The sequence below is a fragment of the Ochotona curzoniae genome, unplaced genomic scaffold, assembly GCF_017591425.1.
Source record: "Ochotona curzoniae isolate NIBS_2020 unplaced genomic scaffold, NIBS_Ocur_1.0 contig_3498, whole genome shotgun sequence".
NCBI classification, from domain to species: domain Eukaryota; kingdom Metazoa; phylum Chordata; class Mammalia; order Lagomorpha; family Ochotonidae; genus Ochotona; species Ochotona curzoniae.
The window spans coordinates 12770622-12797382 of NW_024465885.1; the positions used below are offsets into that span (position 1 = coordinate 12770622).

At 42.1% G+C, this 26761-nt stretch overlaps 2 protein-coding genes across 2 annotated transcripts; one reads left to right on the plus strand and one right to left on the minus strand.

Annotated features, from left to right (window-relative positions):
• The first annotated feature begins 2997 nt into the window (after positions 1-2997).
• LOC121156944 (ferritin, heavy subunit-like) lies at positions 2998-3510 on the plus strand. The gene has a single exon (XM_040980924.1). The coding sequence runs from the start codon at positions 2998-3000 to the stop codon at positions 3508-3510; it is 513 nt and encodes a 170-aa protein (XP_040836858.1).
• Positions 3511-11850: 8340 nt separating this feature from the next.
• On the minus strand, positions 11851-25946 carry LNP1 (leukemia NUP98 fusion partner 1). The gene is made up of 3 exons (XM_040980834.1): positions 25567-25946; positions 16108-16338; positions 11851-12337 (listed from the first exon to the last, which is right to left on the minus strand). The coding sequence occupies exons 1-3, from the start codon at positions 25720-25722 to the stop codon at positions 12188-12190; spliced, it is 537 nt and encodes a 178-aa protein (XP_040836768.1). The 5' UTR covers positions 25723-25946; the 3' UTR covers positions 11851-12187.
• Positions 25947-26761: the final 815 nt, after the last annotated feature.

Genomic DNA, 26761 nt, shown 5'->3' on the forward strand with positions numbered 1-26761 from the left:
CACCAAAACACCCAAAGGCAATTTACAGAATAGTAATGAAAACATGTGCTATAAGAAAGAGATACACAGCACAGAACAGTGAGAAGGCAAAGGAGCAGAAGGAGGGCGAGTTTGAAACAATGTCGCCTTCATCAAGGTAGCTAGCAGGTGTGGGATGCCATGCGAAAAGGCTTAGCTGCAGAGTGACACATCATTGTAGTGAACTACATTTGAAGAAACAATGGGCAGAATGAAACAACTGAGATGAGAAGACAGCTGAGAGGCTGTTGAAATGGTTAAAAGATAATCATAACTCCCATGATGGTTTTGGAAATTGCCAAACGGCCTTGTAACTGCAAACTGACATTTCACAATGGTTAGTGTAGGTCTCTGATATCCCTCATTTTCTCTTAAAATTTTTCCCTCCCACATCATTTTGGCCTACACTCCTCTTTTCTTGTTTAAAGTTACGTAATAGAATAAAGAAGCTGCATTTGTCAATACTTCTAATGAATTTGAAAGAAATGTTTCAATAATTCATATGAAATAGAGAATAAGTTCTCAAAGAATATTAACACTAAAATATCACCTGATTCTCTCTGTTTGCTCATTCATTCCATAACTAAAGGTTGGTTAATTAGAGGCCGGTGCAGTGGCTCAACAGGCTAATCTTTGACTTGCCATGCCAGCATGCCATATGGGTTCCAGTTCGTGTCCCAGTTGTTCTACTTCTTATCTAGCTCTGTTTATGACATGGAAAAGCAGCAAAGGATGGCCCAAGTCCTTGGGCCCCTGCACCAACATGGGAGACCTGGAAAAAACTCCTGGCTCCTTGCAGCCATTTGGGAAGTTTGCCAGCAGATGGAAGCTTGTTTCTCTCTCTCTCTCTCTCTCTCTCTCTCTCTCTCAATTTTTCCTCTCTGAAAACCACATTTCGGGCCCGGCGCAGTGGCGCAAGTGGTTAAGGTCCTCGCCTTGAACGCCCAGGATCCCATATGGGCGCTGGTTCTATCCCCTGCAGTCCCGCCCGCTTCCCTTCCAGCTCCCTGCTTGTGGCCTGGGAAAGCAGTCGAGGACAGCCCAAAGCTTTGGGACCCTGCACCTGCGTGGGAGACCCGGAAGAGGCTCCTGGCTTCGGATTGGCATAGCATCGGCCGTTGTGGTCACTTGGGGAGTGAATCATTGGACGGAAGATCTTCCTCTCTATCTCTCTTCTCTGTATATCTGCCTTTCCAATAAAAAAATAACAAAAATAAATCTTTAAAAAAAAATAATAAAAGTAAATCTTTAAAAAAAAAAGTTCATTTTCTAAAAAAAAAAAAGAAAACCACATTTCAAATAAAAAGAAATGAATCAAACAATAAAAGATTAATTACTGGATCCTAGACATTAGTGACACAAAGATGAATAATAAGTACAAAATTTCTAACTCATATGATTTATACATTTTCATAGTCATGACATGAAATAGTATGGAGGTTCCTCAAAAAATTGAAAACAGATCTACTATATGACCCAGAAGTCCCACTACTAGAGCCTTTCAGTATACTCAAAGGAAATAAGTATGTGAAAGAAAATATTTACATGTCCATGCTTACTCCAGCACTATACACTATAACCAGGATATAGAAACAGCCTAAATATACATCAGTGGATCAATAGATAAAGAAAATTTGATATGTATACAACAAAGGAATATTTCTCAACTATACAAAAGAATGAAATATTTTTACAACAACATGGATGAGCTCAGTAGGACATGAAATTAAGTAATATACACTAGGCAAAGCAATTCAACAACTGTGCATTGTCACTTAGCTGTTGTTCTCTCTTACGCAGAGAATAGAATGGTGGTTAGCAAGCTCTGGGCAAAAAAAAAGGCCGATAAGGAGATGTTAGTTAAAGGATCCAAAAGTTCAGTTAAACAGAAATTAACCCAAGAAATTTCTTTGTGTGGTCACTAAAATCAATGTCAACGCAATGTGTTCTCAAAAATCACTGAGAGATTTGTTATTTCACATAAAATACAATAATTACATGAAACAAGGCATATGAGCCATTCCACAAAGTATACATTTGAAACCATCATTTTGCACATGATAAACATATAGAATTATTTGTCAATTTGAAAATATTACTTTCCTAGGAAATAAACACGAACTTTCTGGATCATACTTCACAATCCTTTTAATTTCAAGATCGTTTATTTCACTGAGCAACAAGATGAACACACAGGAAATGTAAAGCAAGGTGGTAGCTTGCTCTACAGAGAAGGGCTGTGGGGTCAGTGCTGTGGCCTAGGAGTAAAGCCACTGCCTGTGACATCTAAATCCCATTTAGGAGCTGGTTTGAATCCCAGCTCTATTTCCAATTGAGATCCCTGTTAAATGTGCTTGGAAAACCTGTGGGTCTTGCTACTCACCTGGGAGACCTGGAGGTAGCTCCTGGCCCTGGCTTTGATCTGGCTCAGCCCTGGCCATTAATGTCGATTGGGAGATGAGCTAGCAGATGGAAGATCTCTCTCTCTTTCTGTATAATTTTGCCTTTCAAATAAATAAATCTTTTTTTTAAAAAAGAAAGGCTTAAAAAAAACATGGCAATGAAATGGAAATCTAGTAATCTAGATGAAAAAAATGACTTGGAAGGGAGGGCATGTCAAAGAGGATGATATGTCAAATAGGATTTTTAATGGTACTTTTTGGCTTAGAAGGGATGTGATTGAGGATTTTCTGTCTTCTCCCCAAAATTCTTCAGTAAAAGCTCAATGTTCATTAGTGATTTGAAACACTCATGAAATAGAAATAATCATTAGTTATGTTCTTTGGCTAGCAAAAATAAAGAGATAGCCTTATAATATTCTCCCCACCCCCCCAAAAAAAGAACCCCCCCCCCCAAAAAAAAGAGAGAGAGATAGCCTTGCTGGTCCAGGATACAGTGATATCTGACCTGGTAGTTTCATGTCCTTACAGTGACGATCAACATCTCCCAATGGTACTTACATATGATCAAGCAGCAGAGATGGAGTACGACCTCCCTGGCCGGTTCCCTGCACACTGTTGTGATTCAATTAACCGGATAGCAGCTTTCCAGCTGCACATTGCGGATGCTTATTTATCCATGGTTTGTCATTACAATGCAGAAGACCGACTGCCCGCTTTGGCCTTGTACTTCAATGACCATGCTGAGAGGAAGAGGGAGAATGCCAAGAGATTCCTAAGATTTCTGAGGAGACATGAATGCCGTGTCCTCCTTCCATTTCTTAAGAGGCCTGATCAGTGGGTAACTGGCATGAACGCCTTAACGTATGCACTAGAATTGGAGAAAGAATTATACGACATGCTGCAAGACCTGAGGAGTACAACTTCTCTCATAGGTGAAGATGAACTCTTTGACTTTTTGCAAATGTTCGTTGATGAACAGAGAAAGAACATAACTTTTCTGGAACACGAATTGGCCCGAAGCAATTCAGAAACGCCTGCTGTGACTTTTGGTGAACATAGTGAATCCCAATGTGAGCAACATAACCCTTGATTACTTCTACTTGCCTGAAGTGTTTTTTTTTTTTCTCCTCATTGTTGTGCATTCAAATAAATCTACTTCGTATTAAAAAAAAAAAAAAAGAGATCTCGATTTTCTCTTTAATGAAAAATTAAATTCTTGAAGCTTGTTAACCTTATTTCTTTCTATTTCCTTATTCCCTCGTTTAATTTGTCAGCATAAAGTCAGTTTCATAGAAAAGTGCTCTCCACCCCAGGGTGCAGAGGCATTTGGGAGCCTGGTGTGGCTTTTTTCCTTGTCTCCCCACTTCTCCAAGATATAGGAAGGAAAAGGAGAATGTGGAAATGGTGATCTCACCCACCTTCTTGTAGCCCTTAACATTAATCACCCTAATAAACTATGTGAAAAATCATCACCAATAAAAATAATTATTTTTATTTTTAAAAAATGTTTTCCTTTGCCATGGTGTGGTAGGCTAACTTTCTGCCTATGGCACCACCTCCACTTCTAGGTTAACTCCCTGCTTATGGCTGGAGAAGTCAGTGGAGAACGGCTCAGGTGCTTAGCCCTGTTGCAGTCATTTGGAGAGTGAATCAACAGGTAGAGAACCTCTCTCTGCCTCTACTTCTGTCTCTGTGACTCTGCCTTTCAGATAAAAGTAAAATAAGTCATTTCTTCAAAACATAAGGAAAAAAACCTATTGTTAGTTATTTAAAACAGTTTGAGTTGTAGTTCATAAGATATTACGATATTATTACGCGCAGCTAATTCCTGCAACCTGGTTCTTTACCGTGAGCTGAAAACGCCAGAGGAAACGAGGTATCTTAGGTTTATTCCAGTGCGGCAGGAACAGGGTGGAGGTGGTGGAGAGAAAAAGGGGAAGAAGGGGAAGAGGAAGAGGAAGGGGGGGGGGGAGGGAGGCAGGAAGGAGAAGAGAGAGCCGCACCTGGGGGCCTTTTTGTCTGCAAGGTGTGGGGCATGGGGATTGGGAGGGATTGAGGGCAGGCCCCAGGGGATTGGTGCCTGCAGGTGAATGCCTAGGGATGATTGGTGAGTGGGCGGGGTTGGGGAAGGGGCTGGAAGATTGGGGGTGGGATTCTCAGGTGGAATGCCAGATTACATCTGATTGGCGATGGCTGGACTGGCGCAAATTTCGTGAGCTGTGAGGAAGAGGAAATGACGCCAGTTCCAGGGTGGGATATTCAAATAATTCCTTATTCCTATCTTCTTGTCTTTCATACCAAAATCCTTGTTTTGCAATGCTGCACCAGTTACATCTTGTTGCATCAGTCAAATATCAATTTAAGCATCTTTTTTTGTGTATGTGTCTATTTTGCCAGCTAAAATTGGAATTTTTTTTCAGGATAAGGACTATGTCTTACCCATCTTTTTTCTTTTTAAGATTTATTTTATTATTTTTATTGGAAAGGCAGATATACAGAGAGGAGAGACAGAGAGGAAGATCTTCCGTCCGATGATTCACTCCCCAAGTGAGGGCAACGGCCGATGCTATGCCGACCCGAAGCCAGGAGCCTCTTCTGGGTCTCCCACGCGGGTACAGGGTCCCAAAGCTTTGGGCTGTCCTCGACTGCTTTCCCAGGCCACAAGCAGGGAGCTGGATGGGAAGTGGAGCTGCTGGGATTAGAACCGGCGCCCATATGGGATCCTGGGGCATGCAAGGCGAGGACCTTAACCACTGTGCCACCGCGCCAGGCCCTGTCTTACCCATCTTGATGACCCCAACAGCACCTGTTATACTGTAGTACCAGTAAGCCTTCACAAATATCTATGGATTAGTGAAGTAGGAAGGAAAAGCTTCACTCCTGAGGACATATTTGCTTCATGTACAACCAATGAGCATGATTCTCCAGTTACTGACTGCAGATTCATTGAATCATTCTTTCATTCATTCAACAAGGCTGCTCACATTCTATCCTAAATGCCAAGAAGATATTCTTGATTCAGAAGGTAAGTACCCTCATGCTTTACCTACTTCAAAAAATGCTATAGCTTCCAGCCACAGAACAGTGACAAATGATGGAAAGGCAACTGAAATGGCATAACCATGTTACCACCTGTGATGTATACTTCCATGACATTAAGCTGGAGCATACCACTTAAATACTCAAAAGCATCGTATAACTTTGCATACCACTTAAAATAGCAACCAATCAGGACATAAATTGCTGGAGTCCAGTTCCAGCTTGAGTTTGGAACTAGAGAAGGGTGTGTGGATGAGGCGTGAAGAGGAAAGAAATGGACCACTACGATTTCATGGTCATAATGCACAATGCGGGAAAGCTGTCCACTTTATTTATACAGAAACATTCAAACTCTGGCTCACACTTTTTACATCATAGTCAAGAGGGGTGTTTCTAAGGATACTTCTGCCATTTGTTTCATCTAAAAACTCTAGAAGTTCCTGCTATAATTCTTATTCTACAACTCAATCTTATACCACAAAGAAAAGGAGAACCTAAAGATTAAGGAAAGACTGAAGTCCTAAATACAGGTCCCTTGATTAGCATAAGGTAAATGGGACAGCCAAGACAGTACGAATAATAAAAGGACTTTTGCAAAATGTTATTATTGACATTAACCTTCAAGCTCACATTGAGTAAAAAAGCCAGCTCCACAGTAGCAAACAATGCCTGATTAGAATTCTTCCACAGGGTGATCCAGTATCCATGCAAAGGAAGGTGGAACTGCTTTCAGGTGGTTGTAGAGACATTCGTCTGACCCTGCCATACAGCAGAAAGTTCCTTGCAGCCCTGCTTGCAATGGAACAATACTCTTCACACCTTCATGTCCCCCACATCCACTGCACAGACCCCAACAATAAATCATCTGGCCTTGGCATTTCCCAGCCTCATTTTCCTTTGCCTCCCCGTAGTCAACTCCTTTCCAGCAATACCTTACCATTTGTAAACAAAGTCAGCCAACCCCACCTTAATGCTTTTGCACTGCTGTGCCTCTATGTAGGGTCTTTTTCCCTCAATTCATTCTGCTCCCACATCATCTCATCAGATTTGTGTGTGGAAGTCCTATATAAAACAGTATTTCCACTGTCTCTGTGCCCCTATTTTAATGCTACACATTTCTTTTATTTCTGTTTACTATCTTTCTTCATCCTGGCAATGTCAGATACTTGAAGCTACAGTCTGTGTCAAGTTTGCTTATTGTTGTATCCCCAGCACATTGTGGCCATAAATAAATAAATAAATAAATACAAACAAACAAAATATTTGCTGTGATGGAAAATGAATCTTGGCGATTATTAAGACTTGCAAAATCAAGTTGGATTCTATTGTGACAAGGTGCAGCTGGATCTACACCACTCTGGGGATAGGGGGAGCCCCCATGTGTCACAGCTGGACAAAACACAGGGTTTCATAATTTACTATTGGCCTTTTCTTCACATCACTGTATGTGCAGGTAAGGTAGAATTATGCTCAGCCAATTAATGTAATAACTGTCCCCAAAAGCCATAACAGGAATTCAGCCAAAATAGCATTACATAATTCAAAGTTGGCATAGCTTAAAACTTCAAAGGCAGAAAAGTGGAATTTATAATTCTTTTTGCCACCTCAGTTTTCCCATTGTGCCAAGTATGAATCATCTGCACAGTATTTTAAGCAGCTTTGCCCCCATAGAGATAACTAGCTTGCCTCTTTCTTTCATCTATACCTTGAAAGATATCAAAAGACCATAAATACACCCAAACGTTTAATTTGCTGAATCTAATATGTGAGAATTTATCCTCTAGTTCTCTTTTATTTTGAAGTACTAAGAGAGATTTATTCTATGTTCTTATTTTAAATATTATTTATGTAGTTAAGAGAGATGTACACCCATGTGATTCAGGTGGTGAGGGTCAAAATATGGAGGAAGATGGGTGGGACAAATGTTTCAATTTATTTTTCTCCTGTGTCCACTGAGGGGGAAGCGGAGGTGGCTGTTCCTTGCTGACAAACTACATCAGCACTTGAGGGTGGGAATATTTGATAATGCCTTAGAGATCCCGATGTGGAGAACAGTGTTCTGAAGGTGTTGTTACTTGAGTGGTGTTGATAATTATGATAGGCCATTGGCTTCATTGCACCATGGATGAGAAAATCTTTCTAAAATCTATTGGCTGACCAAGTCCACCTTAGCGCATCCACAGGCCCAGGAATATGTTGCAAATGATCCAAACAGTTCTGCTTTCCATAATCTACCAAGGCACTTAACCTCCTCAGCTGTTCTAGATGAACCGGCCGTCATGTCCCCTGTGTTCATTGTGACGTGTTGACCACTGCACAGGCATCAGCAACTGAGGAGGTTCAGTCTTAATACATGCACTCCAAGGTTGTACCACGTATCTTGTAATTTTTCCTGTGGCTGGATTTTGAGTCCAGCAATCTAGATGGGGAGTCCCCAAGAAATATTGCCTAGAGTGGCCTCAGACATGACTCTTGTGTGCACCAGCCAGTGCAGGGTCAAGTTGGGTACATCACTTGCACCACCAAAAGCACATACCGATGAATGCAACTGCCTAGTTAATTCTGTTCCAGACCATCTCTCATGTAAACCGATGGGTACCGTAGCCCAGCCCAGGCCAGCCTGTAATAGGCTCAAACTTCATTCATACCAGCAGGTACCATGGCCTAGTCAGACAACCCCCAATAACTTTCACTAGCTCAGCCTCCAGACACATTTTTTTGCATATGCTGGCATGTGCTGAAGCCTAGCCTGTTTTGTTCCATAACCCATCTTGCTCTCACGCATACTCATGGGTGGGATAGCTTAGCTCAGCCTGATCTACCCCTAAACCCAGTCCACATGCATGCCAATAGGTACTGCCACCTTGACCAACTTAGTCCACCCCCAGCCCTGGTTCCTATGCTCATTGGCAGGAAATGCAGCCTAGCAGAGAAGTGCCCAAAGTTCCCCGAGCAGGCCCGCCCAGAATCCTGGATGTTGAACCTGTCAGAAGGTACTGTGATCCATCCTGACATGACTTGAACACAGTACTGGCACTTGCCAATGAGTGTGGTACCCTAGCCCACCTAGCTCATCCCCAGACTGGCCATCCCTCATACTCTCACTGGTCTGCTCTAATGTTTACCAGTGGAAGCAACAACTCAATAAAAGAGTTCCTGAAGTTCCCCTTCCAGACCCTTTCCCAACCCTAGGTCTTGTACATGCCAGTGAGTGCTGTGGCTCAATCTAAGCTGGCCCACCCCCAGGTTGAGCATTCACCAGTAGGTGCTATAGCCTGGCTCAGCCCAGCCTGCTCTCAGTCCCATCTCATGCCATTATGTGCAGTAGTGTAGCCCAGTCTGGCCCACCCTCAGCCCTTATGTACACTGGCAGTTTTGTGGTTCAACCAGCCTGGCCTATGCCCCATCCTGTTTCGCACCCATGCCAGTGCGTTCTGTAGACTGGCCTAGCCGAGCCATTCCTAGATCTGGCCCACACATGTGTTAATAATGAGTGTTGCAGCCTGGGCTGCTCTGGCCTGGCTGCCCCCAGCTTCAGGTCTCACAGTCACTAGTAGGAGCTACAGCCTACAAAGAAAGTTCCCTAAGTTCCCTTATGAGACCTACTTCCAGCCCCAATATCATGCATACCAGCAGGTCTGTGTCCCAGAATAACATGGCTTGCCCCTCATCCTGGTACTAACTGACCATTACTGTGGCCTAGCCTGACTGGCCCACACACATTCTGACCCTTACCCGTGAGTGTTACAACCTAGCTTAGCCTGGTCCACCCCCAAGCCCAGCTTTCATGTGACCCAGCAGGTGTCGTAGCATAACTTGGCTTGTCCCACACCCATTCGGCTCTCACATGCACTAGCAGGTGCTGAAGCCTAACCCAGCCTAGCCCACCTTCAGACCCAGCCTACATATATGCCAATAATTGCTACTGCCTTGACCTGCCTGGTCTGCCCACAGCCATGATATAACCCAGCCTGGCATAACCCGCCTACAGCCTCAGCTGTCTCTGGTAAATGTTGCACCCTAGCCTAGCTTTGCATAGCCCATACCCTTTCCTGGCTCTAATGGGTGCCAGGTGCTGCAGTCCCAGAAGTGAGCTTACATGTCCCCTGTAGAATCTGCCCTCAGATCTGGTTCTCTCGAATTCTGGTGGATGCTATGCCCACCCTGATGTGGCCCAACCCCTACAACATTAGTGGGCAGGTATTGCAGACTAGTCCAGCCAGGCATGCCCTGCTGTCCCAGATTTTGTTTGTGTAGATGATGGCAGGCAATGTTATTATCCCAATCCTGGTTTCCCACATGAGTGGATGCCTTGGCCTCACCCAGACATGCCTTTGTTTTCCTCACTCTAAACCAGTCAGTCTCAGGTTCCTTATCTACCTGCAAGTGCAGTGGCTGAATACATGGAAACCTCCAGAAGTAATTCCTTTTTTGTCAAACATGTCTTCAGCCATTCCCACTCCAATATGTCACCAGACCCCCTTCGCTGGGAAATCTGCATCCCTCTGCTTGGGAACTGTGGCGACAGGTCCAAGCCCAGCATTCTCTCTTCCTCATGTATCTTTTTAAAAAGAAAAATAGAATGGGCAATTATGATGGCACACTGGTATAGCTAAATTTGACAATACCAGCCCCAGAATGCCCACCAGCTATTGGTTACTTTTCTTACAGCAGTGTAACACTTGCCTAGGTACAAGGTAATCTAGGCAGTTGCCTACAGCTGGGTACTAATGAAAGTACTAATAGTGCTCTTATTATTGGTCAAATATTGATGCTTTCCAGCATTACTTGTCCAAATGTTGGTTCAACTTTGCCCCCTAGAGGAGAGTAACCAGAATGCCTTGACAGTATTGAGCATGATGTTCATAATTCTGTCACTGGTTTTTCTGGTTGACTCTCTTTTTCTATTTTATTTACTGCTACACCATTCAAAGTGTGTCAGAAATTATCTTCTCAAGCAAAGAACCCTCTTAGGCATTTCAGACAGGGCAAATACTAACTATAAATACAATTTTCATTCAGAGAAAGTAATAAATTTAAGTGTACTTCAAAAAGTTTGTGGAGAAGTAGACTTCTACCCTAATGGTTAGAATATCCATGTCTCATATTAAAATCCCTGGCTTTCATAGTTGGCTCTAGCTCATGATTCCAGTTTCCTACTTATATAGACAAAGGGGACAAAGCAGTGACAGCACAAGTAATAGGTTCCTGCCATCCTTATGAAAGACCTGGACTATATTCCCAGTTCCAGGCTTTGGCCCTGGCCAAACTCCAGTCCCAGCCATTGCGGGCATCTGAGGAATGGATCAATGGATAGGAATGTGTTCTCTCTATATCCATTACTTCCCCCTTCTTTTCATATAAATAATAAAAATTTAACTTTAAATGTATGGAAAATGTGGATTATGGGAAAAAAAACTGCACATGAATTTCAAAAACTTTTGGGACCAAACTAAACCTAACTACCCCTATTAAAGAAGTTGTAAAATACTCCATGCCCATCTTTCTCTTCTCCCAAAAGCTCATTCCCATCCACATTACTCACATACTAACTTGGGACCTGCTTCTAAAGGAAATTGTAGATCTTGCCTCACATGAAGAGCATGAGCTGGGCTCAGGTTCTAATTCAGCCACTGTCCTGACAAGCCATAGAATTTTCCTAAACTTCTGTTTTCTCAACCACAAAATGAAAAAAAAAATAGCTCTGCAATGGTGAATTTTAGATGTTGACTGGGTTAAAGGATACCCAGATAGCTGGTACAGCATTGCATCCGAGTATGTTTGCACCAGTGATTTTTAGAAGAGATCGCTAATTCAAGCAGTGGATTGTGGAAGATACACTTTTTCATTCACTGTGTCAGGTGTCACCCAATTGGCTGAGGTTACAGGTAGAGCCAAAAGCAGAGGATGGTAAATCCTGTGCTAGAACTGGCATGGTCTTCTCCTGCTCTTGGACAACAGAACTCCAGGACCTCCATGCTTTGTGCTCAGGTTTTATACCAGTGCAATTCCCAGGTTCTCAGGCCATTTGCCTCCTTGGACTTGAGTTGTAGCACTGGTTTTCTGATTTTTGAGGCCTTTAAACTTGGACTGAGTTGAGCACCAGTCTCCCTGATTCTCTAACTTGCAGGTAGCTTATTGTTTAATTTTTCAGCCTATTCAACTAATAAGTCTCATTTCATCTCTCTCTCTTTGTATCTGTTCTAATGGTCAGGCTCTGGAGTAGGGATCTAATACAGGGTCCCATCTCAGAGTGGTAAGGATTGTTTTAGGTACTGCATGAACACATTCAATGTAGTACTTGACAAGTCGATTTTCAGTTTGCTTTAAATAATAGCCATTTAATATACTTACAGAAGTACTTCTAGTAAGGAAGCAAACTTAGAGTTACATCAATGACTTTTATTTAAGACAATCTGCAAAGTTGACGTACATGGGAGAGGGGTGGATGTGATGTGTAGGTGGCTCTTTAAATACTTTTATTTTTACATTTTCAAAAATTACTTTTCTCTATTAAAATACCTTTTGTTATTTTCATTGCCTTAAAAGGACACACTCAGCTAAGTCACCAGAATCAGGTGGAGTGTGATGCAAGTTACCCAAAGGAGCAGCTGTACCCACCGCCCACCTCAGACACCAGCATCTGCAGAGACCTTTCCCAGCTGCCACGAGGCATCCTGAGGAGTACAACGCCCTGCGGATCTGTCATCGAGATGCGGAACAAAGTGCTACTCGGGCCCCTTTTCCACCAGAGGAGCCATGTGTGCTTCTTTGTGCTCCTCCTTCATGGAGCTCCTTCTTTCCTCCTTTTTCTTTCGGGATCTCACTTCCATCCTCAGACAGTCTCTTTCATTTCTCTCCTTTCTGCTTTCAGTGCCCTGAAAGAGAAAGTTCAGAAACGTATGGAAATGTTCCAGCAGGAGAGCAATAAGACAGGATCATTCAGCAGAATGCAGTTTCTAGTAACAGAGTTACATAAACCTAAGGGTGCTGCTAAAGGTTATAATCAGAAATAAATGGGATCGAGGGGCCAGGGCACTAGTAATCTTGGAGGGAAGCTCAACCTGCACATGGCTGTGACTATTGGCCTCTACCACCCCAAAGCATGTGATTCCACAGCATGATTAAATTAACAGGTTCCTGGTGCTTTTTGGTAAACCAAGTAAGGTGCGATATCATGTATGGATTTAACCTCCCGGATTCACTCCCTTGGATTGTGTTAGTACTAGGGTTTGCACTGTTTTAATGTAAAGTCTGCATGAGGAATGGAAGCCTTGAGGAATGGTACTCAACCAGATTAGCATTCCAAGAAAGTTACTAGATGTGAGGAGTCACCATTTATTCACTGATCTACTGAATACATCTCATTGTTGTTTTGGCATTGAGATTCAGCACTAAAGAGAGCCTACTTCCTAGAAATTACATCTCAGAGGAGGGATGCAAATAATCAATAATTAAGCATAAAAGCAAACAAAACATAACAAATAGCAGTCAGGGCAAGGATAACTATAAACAGAATGAATCTGGTCTGGGATCACCTCAGATAAGTTTTTTTGGGATCCCCCCATTCAAACTACTGGACTCAGAAGCCCAACATGGAGAGAATTGTAGGTTCCATGGTAGGACCATGGAGTCCATGTGTCAAAGCTGAGCTGCCTCAGTGGCTCAGATGGAGCAGTAGACAGCATATCCAGGTGCACATAGAGGATATAGTGGTACTTTGGAGCCTGCAGAGGACACCTGGAACCATAACAGAGGACAGAACAAATTCATCAACTACCCCATCCATGTGCTGGCAGTGAAAATCTGGGCAAATGGAGACACTAAGGTGGACTACGTCAGCCAGTGGATTCTGGAGAAATTTCATCGTGCTTGGAACAGCAAGATTGGCAACAACTCAGAACAGCTGAACTATTGAAACCACTTGAGCAGTGCCCTTGGAGCATGTCCCACATCGGGGACTTGGGATGGTTGGGAAGGTAGGTATGGCTTCTCCTCTTATCTGTCCCCTTCCCACAGAAAGTTAACCTATTGTTTGGGATGCCAACATCCCGTATCGGAATGCTGGTTTTGATCACTTGTACCAATCCATCCTCCTGGGAGGAAGCAGAAGATGACTCAAATATTTGGGTCCCTCCCACCCAACTGGCAGACCTGGAGTGAGTTCCAGGCTCCTAGGTTTGGCTTGGCTCAACCACTATGTATTACATGCATTTAAGGAGCAATATATTTCTCTGCCTTATTCTGTCTCTCAAACAAAAGGAAAACACATTTTAAAAACAACTAAATAAGCAAAATCATTATTCCTCCCCATTTGAAGTGGAAACATTGAGGAACTAGAAGTTCTACTCAGAGACCATTAATAATGATGGGTGGCAGCCTCATGAACAGGTCATGACTTGACTTTGTGAGTTTACTGAAATGATATCAGCTGCCCTGTGATGCTCCTTTACTCCCATAATTGCTCATCAATTAAAGTCAGAAAGAAAAATACACAATAAAGTTTAATTACAAGTGAACAGTAATTTAAATCTTGGACTGGCTCTAAAAAGTGCCTACCAATGATGTTCATTAGCTCTATCACTTATATTCCCTTGATCAAAATTCATATTTAGCAATCATAAATGTCTCTAATACTCATCAAACCAATCTAATCAATAAAATATAGTGATGATTATTTCCAATTTGGTTTTTCCACTGTTGAAAATTAATGCTGACAAATGTATGTGTTTTCTTAGCCTCATGATTTAAAAATAAAATATGAAAATTTTAAGCCAGCTGATTTTTTTTAAATCAAAGGAATTTAATATCGTTGTTCCTAATTAGATCACAAACTGGTCTTTCCTCTTTTTTATTCTGAAATATGAAAAAACATCTCAGTATGTTAGTTTTAAAACAGCAATTCTTTCACTTGTGGTATATTCCTACCAAAAAATTGATAAGGAATTATCAGATAAACCCAAATCAAGAGCCATTCTTAAAAGTAACTGAACTGGGTGCTAGTCTTGGGGCACAATAAGTTAAGCCACAATCGGCAACACTGGCATTTCACATGAACACTGACTGATATCTCAGCTGCTCCACTGCTGGTTCAGATCTCTGCTAATCTGCATGGGAAGGCACTGGAAGATGGTCCAAAAACTTGGGCCTCTGTCATTCACCTAGGAGACCTGAACGAAACTCCTGGCTCCTGGTTCCTGGCTTCTGGCATTGGCCATATGAGGAGTAAACTACCAGAAGGAAAATCTCTCTGTGTATATCTCTCTTCCCCTCTCTGTAACTCTGCCTTTCAAATAAACAAACACATAAAATAGATAAGTCTTTTAAAAATATATAACTGGATTGTACTCTTCAGAAAATATCAATGTCATGAAAGATATGGCAAGACTGAAAAATTGATGCAAAGTTAAACACAAAAAAATAAATCACAGGGAAAAGAAAATACAATGCAAAACATTATCTGTAATTTTGCTATAAAACAACTAATAAATTTGAGTAGGTTTTACAGATATTGTATAAATGATAATTTCCTGAGTTTCAGTACTACATTTCCTTGCTTGAGGCTAGGAAAAAAAAGAATGCAGATAAATCAGATAAATCTATTAATGTGTTAACATTTTTAACATTGGGAATCTAGTAAAGCCTGTGTGGGAATGCCTTCTACTACTTCTGCAACATGCCTCTAGTTTGTAGCTATAGCCAAATAAATGTCATAACTAAAAGGCAAAGCAGGAACTTCTAATTAATAAGGTTAAACTCAGCAAATGACAGCTGTTAACTGTTCTTTCTTCCTTATTCCTCTGAGGGTTCATTGGAGAGGGAGCAGCCTACTGAAGCTGAATCATAGGTACATAGGTACACAGGTACATCGGTAACCTGTGCAAAACTGAAGTGTCACTTAGAAGGCAATGAAGGATGCCCAGTTAAACAATGAAACAGGAAGCACCAAGCTTCCTTGCCCTGAGCATTCACAGAATCCAATTCAGGAGAAAGTATCTGCTTTATCTACTACATGGCAGCAGCATATTATTCCTGTTTTGCAAAAGAAACCAACAACCCACAAAAAAGTATTCCACACACCTCCATTCAGGATTCAGTGAACGTACCACATAGCTTAAGTGTTGCCTTTGGCATCAGTCATGGAGTTTCTGATCAGCCCGATTGCAGGCCTCTCATTCTCTTCTTGTATTTAGGAGTCCTCCTGACTCCCAAAAGACCACTGTGAACATCAGGACTATTTCTACCTCTGGATGCTCACAAGAGAGAGCCAAGAGAGTTCCTGCTCTATGTGTTTTTTACTACTTAAAGACAGGGGAACACAGCACAATCACATACATTTTTCTTTTCTCCAAATAGTAAAAGGAGAATGCAGCACAGTTATTTGTACTAAAATGCAAGAAAGCAGTCCCAACAACTAGGGGCCTTTGGTAACAAAGGCATTCTTCATGTGGTCCCTATGGATATTCTTCCTACACTGGATAACATCATAAAAATAACCATTAAAGATAGTGTGCTCAGGGGACTATCTTAAATTAGGTGCCATTCCCCAAAGATCTCCTCAGGCTGTTCCCTTCACACTTGAGGAAGGTGTATCCCTTGAATTTCCTTGTACACATTGGTTTAAAGATTCAATAGCTCTGCTACATACCAGAGAGAGAGAACGTTTAGTTCTGACACACAGTTGTTGCTCAGAGGATAGTGAACATTCCTGAAGTTTGGACTGGGGTCTTTCTTTTGATTCCAGTGGCTCCTTGACTGACCCATCACCAGAACATTTCCTGTGATCTCGCATGTTGCTACGACGTCGGAATTCCTGGTCCTCATGAGAATGTCTTCTGGGCTGATGGTCAGGTGATGTGACTTGTGGAAGAGCAGGAAACTGGGAATATAAAATTTGAAATGTACCATATAAATAAGAGACTCACAATATTGGCTCAGAGGTGGAATGCAAACTCCCAAGCAAGCAAATCTCAGGTAGAATTCAAATTTTATATTCTTGATCAGTAGGATCAAGTAGAGGAGCCAGCATGGTGGCTAAGCTGGCTAATTCTCTACCTACAATACCAGGATCCCATATGGGCACCAACTTGTGTCCCAGCTGCTCCACTTCCAATCCATTTCCCTTCTCATGAGCTGGGAATGCAGCAACAGGGGATGGCTCATCATTGAGCTCCTACAACCACATGGGAAACATGGAAGAAGCTCCTAGCTTCAGATCAACTCAGCTCTAGGCGCTGAGGTGATTTGGGGGGTGAACAAACAGATGGAAGATCTCTCTTCCATCTCCGTAAATCTGCTAGTCAAATAAAAATAAACAATTTTTTAAAAAGCAAGTAGAATCAGCATTTTTGCTTTTTACTGTGCTACACAGGAATTTGACAAATTTTAATAAAACCATAAATGTTTAAGCGGTAAGTTTATACTGAGTGTATGAGCTCTAACAGCCAATTCCAGCACCTCAATCTAGCTTCCTGCCAATGTAGACCCTTGGAGGCCACAGTGATGGTTTAAATCACTGGGTCCCCAACAACCTCATGGGAGATAATGATTAAATTCTCAGTTTCTGGCACCTGCCTCAATCCAGACCCATCTGTTCTGGGCATTTGGGGAGAGAAACAGTGGGTGGGAGATGTTTCTGTCTCTGTCTCTCCAACAAATAAAAAATAGAAAAGAATAATATAAAATTGAATATGTAACTTCTGTTGCAGAATTAATTTCTAAGCAAAAAGCAATGAAAAAGTGTAAGGAAAAAATCTAACTATAAAAAAATAAAGCAATGATGTATCAAGAGCAATATAAACAAAATGAAACACAAGGTTAAAATGCTTCAAATTTTTCAATTTGTATTGCTAATGCTTAATAAATATTCCAAAAATAAGTATATACCACCTACATTCAAACAGAGGGATTATATAATACAATGACAACAATGCTAAAATCAGAGCTGGCAAATGAGCAAAGGACAGACAATTCAGAAAAATCAAATTCCTTGAAAAAATTATGACAAATGTTCTTTCAATTATCTTATTCCTAAACAACTCCACTCAAATTCTTGCATTCCTAATTAATTTTGGTCAGGATATTGGTCTCCATTTTACTGATTATGTATGTTTTTTAAATCTATGTATTAACCATAGCATTAAACTCAGCTATTCCCAAGGAGCCTTCTGGAAACACTCTTTCCTTGTTTGTTACCATTGCGTCTCCTTGCCTCCTCTTTGATCCTTCTACCACTTGATTTGAACATATTTGTTCACTTCTTCCTTTTATCTGCTCATAACTGATGGAGCTCTCTGAAGTTCCGGGCTAGTCTTTCTGATCTTACTTTCATTCTTTAATTGACACCATCCCCCTAAACATCACATCCCTGGGCTTCATTCACCTTCAAGCTATAATCTGACTTTTCCTGATTTGCATCATTAGCCCAGACAGTTTCCCTGAGTTTCTGCCAATTCTGTTTCTCTTCTGAGTGTCTCATGGGCACCCAACTTCAAACGTTCAAATCTTTCCCCTTCAATACTGTTCCTCCAATGCCCCTAAATCATCGTATGGCACTAGTTACTCACCACTCAAGCCAGTAGGTTGGAGGTCCACCCTTCACATTCAAAGACCAAGTCAGCAGTTTCTACCTCTTAATTGTGACTCAGAATTATCCATTCCTTTCCAACAGAAGTGCTAGTCCTCTGGTGGAAATCATTATCATTTACCTGGATTATAGTACATAATGTTGCAGAGAACAAGAGAGATCACAACGGACATGAGTGTGGGATTTTAGGACTCTACTTGCCAAGCCTTGACAATGTCTTACAAGAATAAATTTGGACATACACACAAAGACACACCTGGGATGCTTGCTCAGAAGAAAGAGCTTGAGGATAAACAAGAAGACTTCCAACTACAGTCAAAAGAAAGGGGCCTCATGGGAAACCTTGATCTTGAACTTGCCAGCCTTCTGCACTGGAAAAAAAAATAACTTTCTAACTCAGCCCCTGCTGAAGTACCTGGGAGATGGTCCAAGTCTTTGAGCCCCTGCCACATGGTGGGGAGAAACAGACGAAGCTCCTGACTCCTGGCTTTGACACGCCCCAGCTGTGACCATTTGGGGGTGTGTGCCAGCCAATGGAAGTCTCTCTCTCTCTCTCTCTCTTCCTCTATGTGTGTATGTCTCCTCTATAACTCTGCCTACCAAATAAATAAATGTTTTTGAAAAAAGGAAAGAAAGGGGAGCTGGTGCAGAGCAAGCTAACTCTCTGCATGTGGCACCTACATCTTATATGGTGTCAGTACAAGTCCCAGCTACTCCATTTTCCAGTTCCAGCTGCTGCCGCCATTTGCGAAACAAACCTGTAGATAGAAAACCTTTCTGACTCTCCTTCTCTAAAACTCTGACTTTCCAACAAAAATAAATAAATTTCTTCAAACTGGAAAATAAATTTCTGTTGTTAAGTTATCCCATTCGTGGTAGTTTGTCATGGCAGTTCTAAAAAAACTCATGTATCTGGAAACTTACACACAAATAATAGAGAGCTGGGCAACAATTCATAAAGCTGCTGTGACACTTGAGGTAAATCTGTACTATTAGTCCATTTACTATAGGTCCTTCCCAGTGCCAGGTGCTGTGAGTCAGGTACAGAGCAAAATGAATACAGTGTCACCTACTTGGCACTCAGGTTTACATATGGAGAGAGCCATTAAAAAGAATAGGTCAAAGGCCTATGGCTTTGTAACTGCTATAAAAGCAAAGTTCAAGTTACAATGAGAGGGCAAACAAGGATAAGCTATGTGCAAGGGTACTTCAGTAAGTTAACACAACATTGAATTAAAAAGATAGGGTTTCCTTGGTGAAACAAACAAAAATTGAAATGCATGCAGTTTCATATAGCACATTTTCCTTGAACTTTTTGAAGACCCTATGCATACAGGCATTTCAGAGGGTTTTTGCTTCACAGTAAACTTATCTTTGAGTTCCTCTTTCCACAACTTTTGAAGTACAATATATTTGTGTAGGTGTTGAGTAGCCTGGGCAATCCAGGAGACACCTCTGTGCATGTGTAATGATTAAGCAACAATCTGAAAGATGAGCACGGGTTAATTAGGAGACTGGGACAGCATTTCTCTCAGAGGAACTACCACAGGAGATTGTAGCATGGAAGGAAGCCTTAGTGGGGCCAAGGAGTGCAGAGGGCCCAGGGGGAAGGAAGAGGGCAGACAAGAGGTCCCAAAGGGCTTGCAGTAGGGCAATATCTGAAGACCTGCAACGTAAAAATTTTTCTCTGTGACATGGAATCATCTCTTTCCTCTTTTTTTTAAATTTTTCTAAGTTTTCCACAGTAATCATGTGTTGTATTATCAGAACAAAATAACACTTTTTAAAAATTGAGACAGTGAAATACAGATCTTTGTACCAAGATTCTCATCTATAAGGGAGGCTGAGAACACGTGCCCAGATTTTTGCTTACAGAAACATAGACTTCATGGCTCCTTATATCAGATACATGTTTCCATTTGTTCCTTGGCTTTGGTGAAAGACTGTGCAAAACCCTTAGCTGGTTATGGGGAAAAGCTCTCCTTTTCAAAACGGTTCACTTGAAGCGTAACTCCTTCACATAAGTTGCCCCAAGAAGTCATGAAAATTGTTGTAAGGAGCTGTTAACAACACTTGCCTCTCTCTCCCACTCTGTGAAGCAGGTTCTGACTCTGAGGTCAGATGCTTCTCACCCTGAGCTCACGCTGGATTCCTGGCCCATGAGGCTACAGGGTTCAGAGGGCACTGCCTGAGCAGGCAGTGATTTTCCAGTGTCCAGACTCTCACACAGAGGAATGCACAAAACAGCCCAGCCACTTCCTCTCCACCATGATGGCAGAACAACAGGCTAGTTCTCACTGAAAGAGAAAGCGGTGGGGCTGGTGCAGTGGTGTTGCACGCTAATTCTCAGCCTGCAGAGCTGGCCTCCTATATGAGGACCAGTTTGAGTCCTGGCTGCTCCATTTCCTATCCAGCTAACTTAATGACCTGGGAAAGCAATGGAGGATGGCTCAAGCCCTTGGGTCCCTGCACCCATGTGAGAGATCTGGAAAAGGATCCTAGCTTAGGAGAATGGAAGATCTCCCTCTGTCTTCCTTTCTCCCTCTCTCTCTCTTTCTCTCTCTCTCTCAACCTGATTTACTAGTAAAATAAATCTTTTTGTTTTTTACATGGCACATTAAAGGAAAAAAGAAAGAAAGAAAGAAAGAAAAGGCCTGGCACAATGGCTCAATTAGCTAATCCTGCTCCCTTCAAGCGCTGAGATCACATAGGAGTACTGCCTCAAATCCCAGCTGCTCCACTTCCTAACCACTTTCCTGCTTGTGGCCTAGGACAGGAGCAGAGGATGGCTCAAAGCTTTGGGACCCTGTACCTGTGTGGAAAACTGGAAGAAGCTCCTGGCTCCTGGCTTTGGGTTAGCTCAGCTGCAGCCATTGCAGCCACTTGGGGAGTGAACCAGTGAATGGAAGATCTCTGTGTCTCTCATTTTCCATATAAATCTGCTTTCCCAATAAAATAAATAAATAAATAAGTCTTTAAAAGAGAGAGTGGTTTACCACTCTGTATTTGCTAAACTCATAAAGGTACAAGAGTGAACCCTGAGAGTCTGTGGCCTCTGGGTAATGATGCAAATGCAGGTTCATCCCTAGCAGCAGAAGCACCACTCTGGTGCAGGGGTTGATAATGAAGAAGCTGGGCTGGATGACAGTACAGGGTAAACAGGGAAATCTCTGTACCTTCATCTCAATATTGCCAGGAATCTAAAAGTGCTCTCCAGCACCACCACCCCCAAAGTCTCATGTTTAAGTGCCAATAAACATAAAAGGAAGGAGGGAAAACTTTACCTCCTCACCAGAGTTTTATGCCTTGATGTTCTTTACTCTGGCTTTAATTGCTGTCACCCTTCAGTTGTATCGCTCTTGTCCTCAATGAGACCCTCTGAGAAGAAAGATCCAGATGCCCAATTATGAGACCCCGGCTGGGTATTAGTGCACTCAGGAAACCAGATCCTTCATCTCTAACAAAACAAAGTCTCCATGGGATTCCTTTTTCTCCTTTACAGCCTAGTGGGGCTAACTGACTCACCTAATTCTTACGTGGGTAGTGACTTTAATGGAGAGATGAAGTGACACATCTATGCGTGTGATGCCTCATTTTTGGATTTGCAATCCTAAGCTTTTATCTGCAGCAGCAGAAAGCAACTCTATTTCTCTGTGAAACTTCCTGACAACATGACTTGTAACATCAAAGGCAAAAACAATTTCAACCAAATTCTCTGACCAAAGTAATAATAATAATTTGTAGATCTAAAATAACTTTATATGAGGAATATTTTATAATGATCTAATACCATCTCCAGAACCAAGAAGAATATGTGTTGATTAGCTATGCATACAAATAACATCATGAAAGACAAACATCAGGTATTTAGCTAGTAAAACAGTAGATCTTTTAGAAGTCATAGGGAGGGGCCTGGTGCAATAGCGTAGTCATTAAGGTCCTCACCTTGAACATGCCAGGACCCCATATGGGTGCCGGTTCTAATCCCGGCAGCTCCACTTCCCATCCAGCTCCCTGCTTGTGGCTTGGGAAAACAGTCGAGGATGGCCCAAAGCCTTGGACCCTGCATCCACGAGGGAGATCCAGAAGTAGCTCCTGACTCCTGGCTTTGAATTGGCTGAGCTCCAGCCATTGCGGCCACTTCCTCTCTGTTTCTCCTCCTCTCTGTGTATCTGCCTTTCCAATAAAAAAATAAATAAATCTTAAAAAAAAAAAGAAGTCATAAGGAAAAGCTTGGTAACATGCAGTTGACATTCTTTTAAAAAATAATTTGGAAGGAATGCTGCATGTAAATGGGTCAGAAAAAAATTAATAATTTGGGAAATGAACGCACACTGCTTTGACAAACTGTTGCAGAGTGAATTGATGCAAAACTGCCACTAAGACCTTGTCAAAGTAGAGTCATAGGAGACACACTAGATTCCATGACACGTCATGCCTCAGCGCCTGGCAAACTTCTGCTGGGAGACAGGTTGAGAACTTATTTCACACATTCAGAAGTTGGAGTAGTCGAACTGAACCCATCTAAACTACATGTCACTGAGATTATAACCCTAAGTGACAGCAAATTCAGTCTTGCCTTGTAGTCCTTCTCTACTAGCTCTCCTTACCCATGTTCTCATTACAAACACATATAAGCCAAATTGGGCTGTCATTAAAAAGAATCATAAACTCATAAAAATGGATTCCTCCCAGTTCTGAGGCTGAGAAGATTAAAAACAAAGTTCTGGTTGCTTGTGTTTCTGATGAGGGCTCTTTTCTTGTTGCAGAAGGTTGTCTTCTCACTGTATCCTCACCTGACCTCCTCCCTCTCTTGCAAAACTCTAGCTAGACATTGAAAAGGCAGCAAGAGAGACAGACAGCTACCATCCCTTGGCCCCTTTCCCTAAATATCCAAAATGGCCAGAACCAGGCCGACTGGTTTTCTCCAACTGGCAGAGAGCCAACATCTTGAATCATCACCCACTGCCTCCCAGAGTGTATTAGCAAGAAGCTAGGATCCAGAGCAGAGCCATGACTCAACCTCAGGCACTCTGCTACGAGATGTGGGCATCCCAAGCAATGTGTAGTACATACCCTTCATGATGTTTTCTTTGAGTTTATATGTCAGGGGTTGGTGGTCAGGCAGAGTAAATAAGAGATTATAGAGAAAAAGAGAGGGAGAAAGAAAAGAAGGCATTAATTCCATCAGACTGCAGCTATACTATCATGATCTAATCTAATCCTAATTACCTTCCAGATGTTCTATCTCCAAATATCATCACAAAAGGATTAGGACTTCAACATACGCATGGTGGGGAAAGTACAGAACTTGTCTTATGCTGATCTTCAACATTCCACTGTCAGATTAAAGAAAAACCCTACAGCATGAGCATCTGGCCTACAGGTTTAAGATGCCCCGTTCCTGTGTCGAAGGGCCTGGGTTTCATTCCAAATCTGGCTTGATTGCAGCTTCCTACCAATGCAGAGCCAGTTGAGTCCCTGCCATCCACGTAGGTGACCTGGATTGAGTTTCTGCTCCTGGTTGCAACCACAGGCTTATCCCCAACAGTAGCACCCAGCCTTAAGTAATGCACCAGAATATGGGAGCTCTCTATTTCTGTCTCCAACAATTTCTTAAAGAGAGAAGCATTCAACATATTGAGTAAAAAGGAAAATGAAAAAAAAAACCCAGAACTTTTGGCAGAAATTACCTGCAAGTATCTAGAAAATGATTCTAATTTTCATGATCTGTGATTAATAATAGTAACTACTTTTTAGGCACTAGGCATTGTGCTAAGCACATTTCACCAAAAGCACCCAGGTATAGATTCATTTTACAGTATATAAAGGTAAAAAGAAAAAATTCTAAAATATCCTGAATTTATTCAGAGGGAAAGAGATAAAGGAAGTTTTTCAATTAATAGCTACAGAAGAAGCACACACTAGCAAAACAACAGAAATTTAATGTATGTTGGATCCTTGACTTATCTCCCATCAAGGTCAACCAGCAATGCCACAGCCTTGCTTACTTATCAGTTCTGCAGCCTGTTAGCCTCAGCTAATGCAGAAGCAACAGCCATGTTGCCCACACGGCTTCCCACCCCAAAGCATTCCCCATGCCATCCCACCCCTTTTATCTTAGCAAAGGTAGGTTCTGTGCAGACACAATGACTTCCTTATCCAAATTTCTAAAAGTATTCTGAGATCTGGATTTTGTGGACTTTTCTCCAACTGCTGTTGAGACTGGTTGCTGCTAATTAGTGGAAACTTGTCCCCAGACCTGCTCCCTTTTTCAACAATAGCTTAACAAACCCTTTTATTTCAACAGTTTTTAGTCTCAAGAGTTTTGGATTAACAACAGGATGGTTTAAATGGAAAAGGAAAGAGGGAGTCTCAGTGTAGCCAGGGCTCTACCCCTGTTCTCCTGGAGTCCTCTGATCTGTGATCTGTTGCTTGTATTTTCCCTCTCTTCAGTCAGATGGTCATATTTATTTCATGCTGTGTCTTCCTAAGTAACTTTCTGCATGGTTACCCTGATAACTATGAAGCTCATTTTTGACCCAGGGAATCCAAATGGATTGATTTAACCAAATGCTCAAGGCAAGGTCATGCAGAAAAAGACGTCATAAGGACACCATTTGAAAAGTTACACAGAAATTCTGTTATCCTTTAATCATTTAAAATAAATAATTTTGCAACCTAAACAGATTCTTTAAATAGAATGGATTATCTAAATTTTCAATGTCTGAGAAATGCTCGAGTTATTGAAGAAACTGTGTTTCATAAACCATGTTTCCTCCTTTGTTTTGGCATTTCCCAACACTGGAGCTAAAAATCAAGCCATTACTCTAAACCCCACAACAGGAGTGGGGACTTAGGAAGTAGTCTCTGGTGACTGGGATGTTAAGTGGTATGTGAAAAAGGAAAGCTATGTGATTGCTGTTGGGTGATGGTGAAGCAGCAGACATACCTGGTTAGCACTGCAGTGGGACAGGAAGAACTGCTCCTTGCACCTGCCGCTGTGTCACCACACCTGGCTGGCCCACCCAGTCCCTTGCTGGGATCTTGCTCCCCAGTCACCAGATGCTCTGCTTAGCCAAGGGAAATAGGACTAAGAACAGGAGAATTTGGGCTCCCTCTCCCACCAGGGAATCAAGGGGACACGGGAGGGGAAAAGCGTCTCAAGTCTATCCAAAGTTCTACAGAATCTGTTTTGAGAAGGCCCATGGAAGCATGGGGCTCTTTTCAGAATTTCAAAAAGGAGATCACACTTTGATCCACAACACTACTCGACTATCACATCTGAAGCTTATTATGAGCTCCAAGTAGCAGCTAAAAATAGCTGCGATCACTGAAAATGAAGTTATCTTTACCTAACGCACCAACGTTAGGCCCCTTAAGGGACAAGATGGAATGCAAAAAAGGAATGATCGTGGGTATTCACAAAGGAGGTTTGGAAGGCACTAATTTGAAACCAAAGAACTCACTTTAAAATGAGCACAGAACCTCCCTCTCCCAACCCCCATGACAATAACTCACTGGACAGGGCAAGGAGCCTTTCCTGTAACTGGCGTCCCGCGACCGGCGCCGATCCCGGGCTGCTCTCTCCTCCTCCTCTCTCCAGCTGTGCCCCCAGAAGCTGCTCATCCATTTGGCAAAAGACACATCCTCATCGTCGTCATCTTTGTGCTCCATGCAAAGGTGGTTCAGAATCTTGAAGGCCTGTGCCTGAATCTGAGAGCAGACTAGCACTCAACAGGGCTGGCCTGGTCAAAGGCAGGACCTCCCTCAAGACAAAAATGAAACTGGTCTTTTTCAATGGTCTCCGATAATGGCATCCTTAAAGGAGAAAGATTTACTAAACAACCACTTCATCATCAGGCAGCCTTGGGCAATGTCTATTTATAAATTCTGCAGCCCACATTCCCCTCCCCCCTGTCTTTTTAAATTGAGAGGCTTTTTAATCCTGCCATGGCTGGGGCTTGTGCCTCGAAGCCTAGGGGTAGGAAGCACAGTCCACTGCCTGGCTTTCTCTGCGTTTTGCAGCCTATGGCATGTGCTGGCATCTCCAGCTGTCAATGATGATGGAGCATGACCCTCATAATATGCCTGTCAGCTCCAGGCTTGCTCTGAAATGAGGCCAGGTACAAAGGGACTGACTGACTGCAGCTTGCAAGGTGGCTGGCCACAGGCAAGTGCTAGCTCCAGCTGGATAGTCTCTTAGTAAATCAAATGGATATTGATACAACATCCAGTTTCTGGATCAAAGGGAGCAGTTTTTTACTGAAACATTACTTATACATATATGCCTATGTAAATAATATTATTTACATATGTAGGCACATGCAAAATACATAAATGCTAAATGCACAGCCCCATAAATGTTTGTGTTCAGTCTTGTGTTACCACCACATTGCAGGTGAAGACATGGAAATTTTCTAGCACCAAACACGCTTCCTCTATTCCTTTCCAATTCATACCCCTTTCAAAAGGTTGCCATTCTGATCTCTGCTTCCATAAATGTGGCTTATTTTGGAGCTTTTTTTCAATAACATTATGCTGGAAGATTATTTTGCTATCACTCAACATTGTATTTGTGAGGTTTATTCATGTATTTGTAAAAACAGTAGTTCATAATGTATAATAAGAATATCCCATGATTTCATATGTATGCATTTTTTGTTTAATTAGTTATTTGTGCCTGCCATTTGGGTTGTTTCCAACTGTGACTATT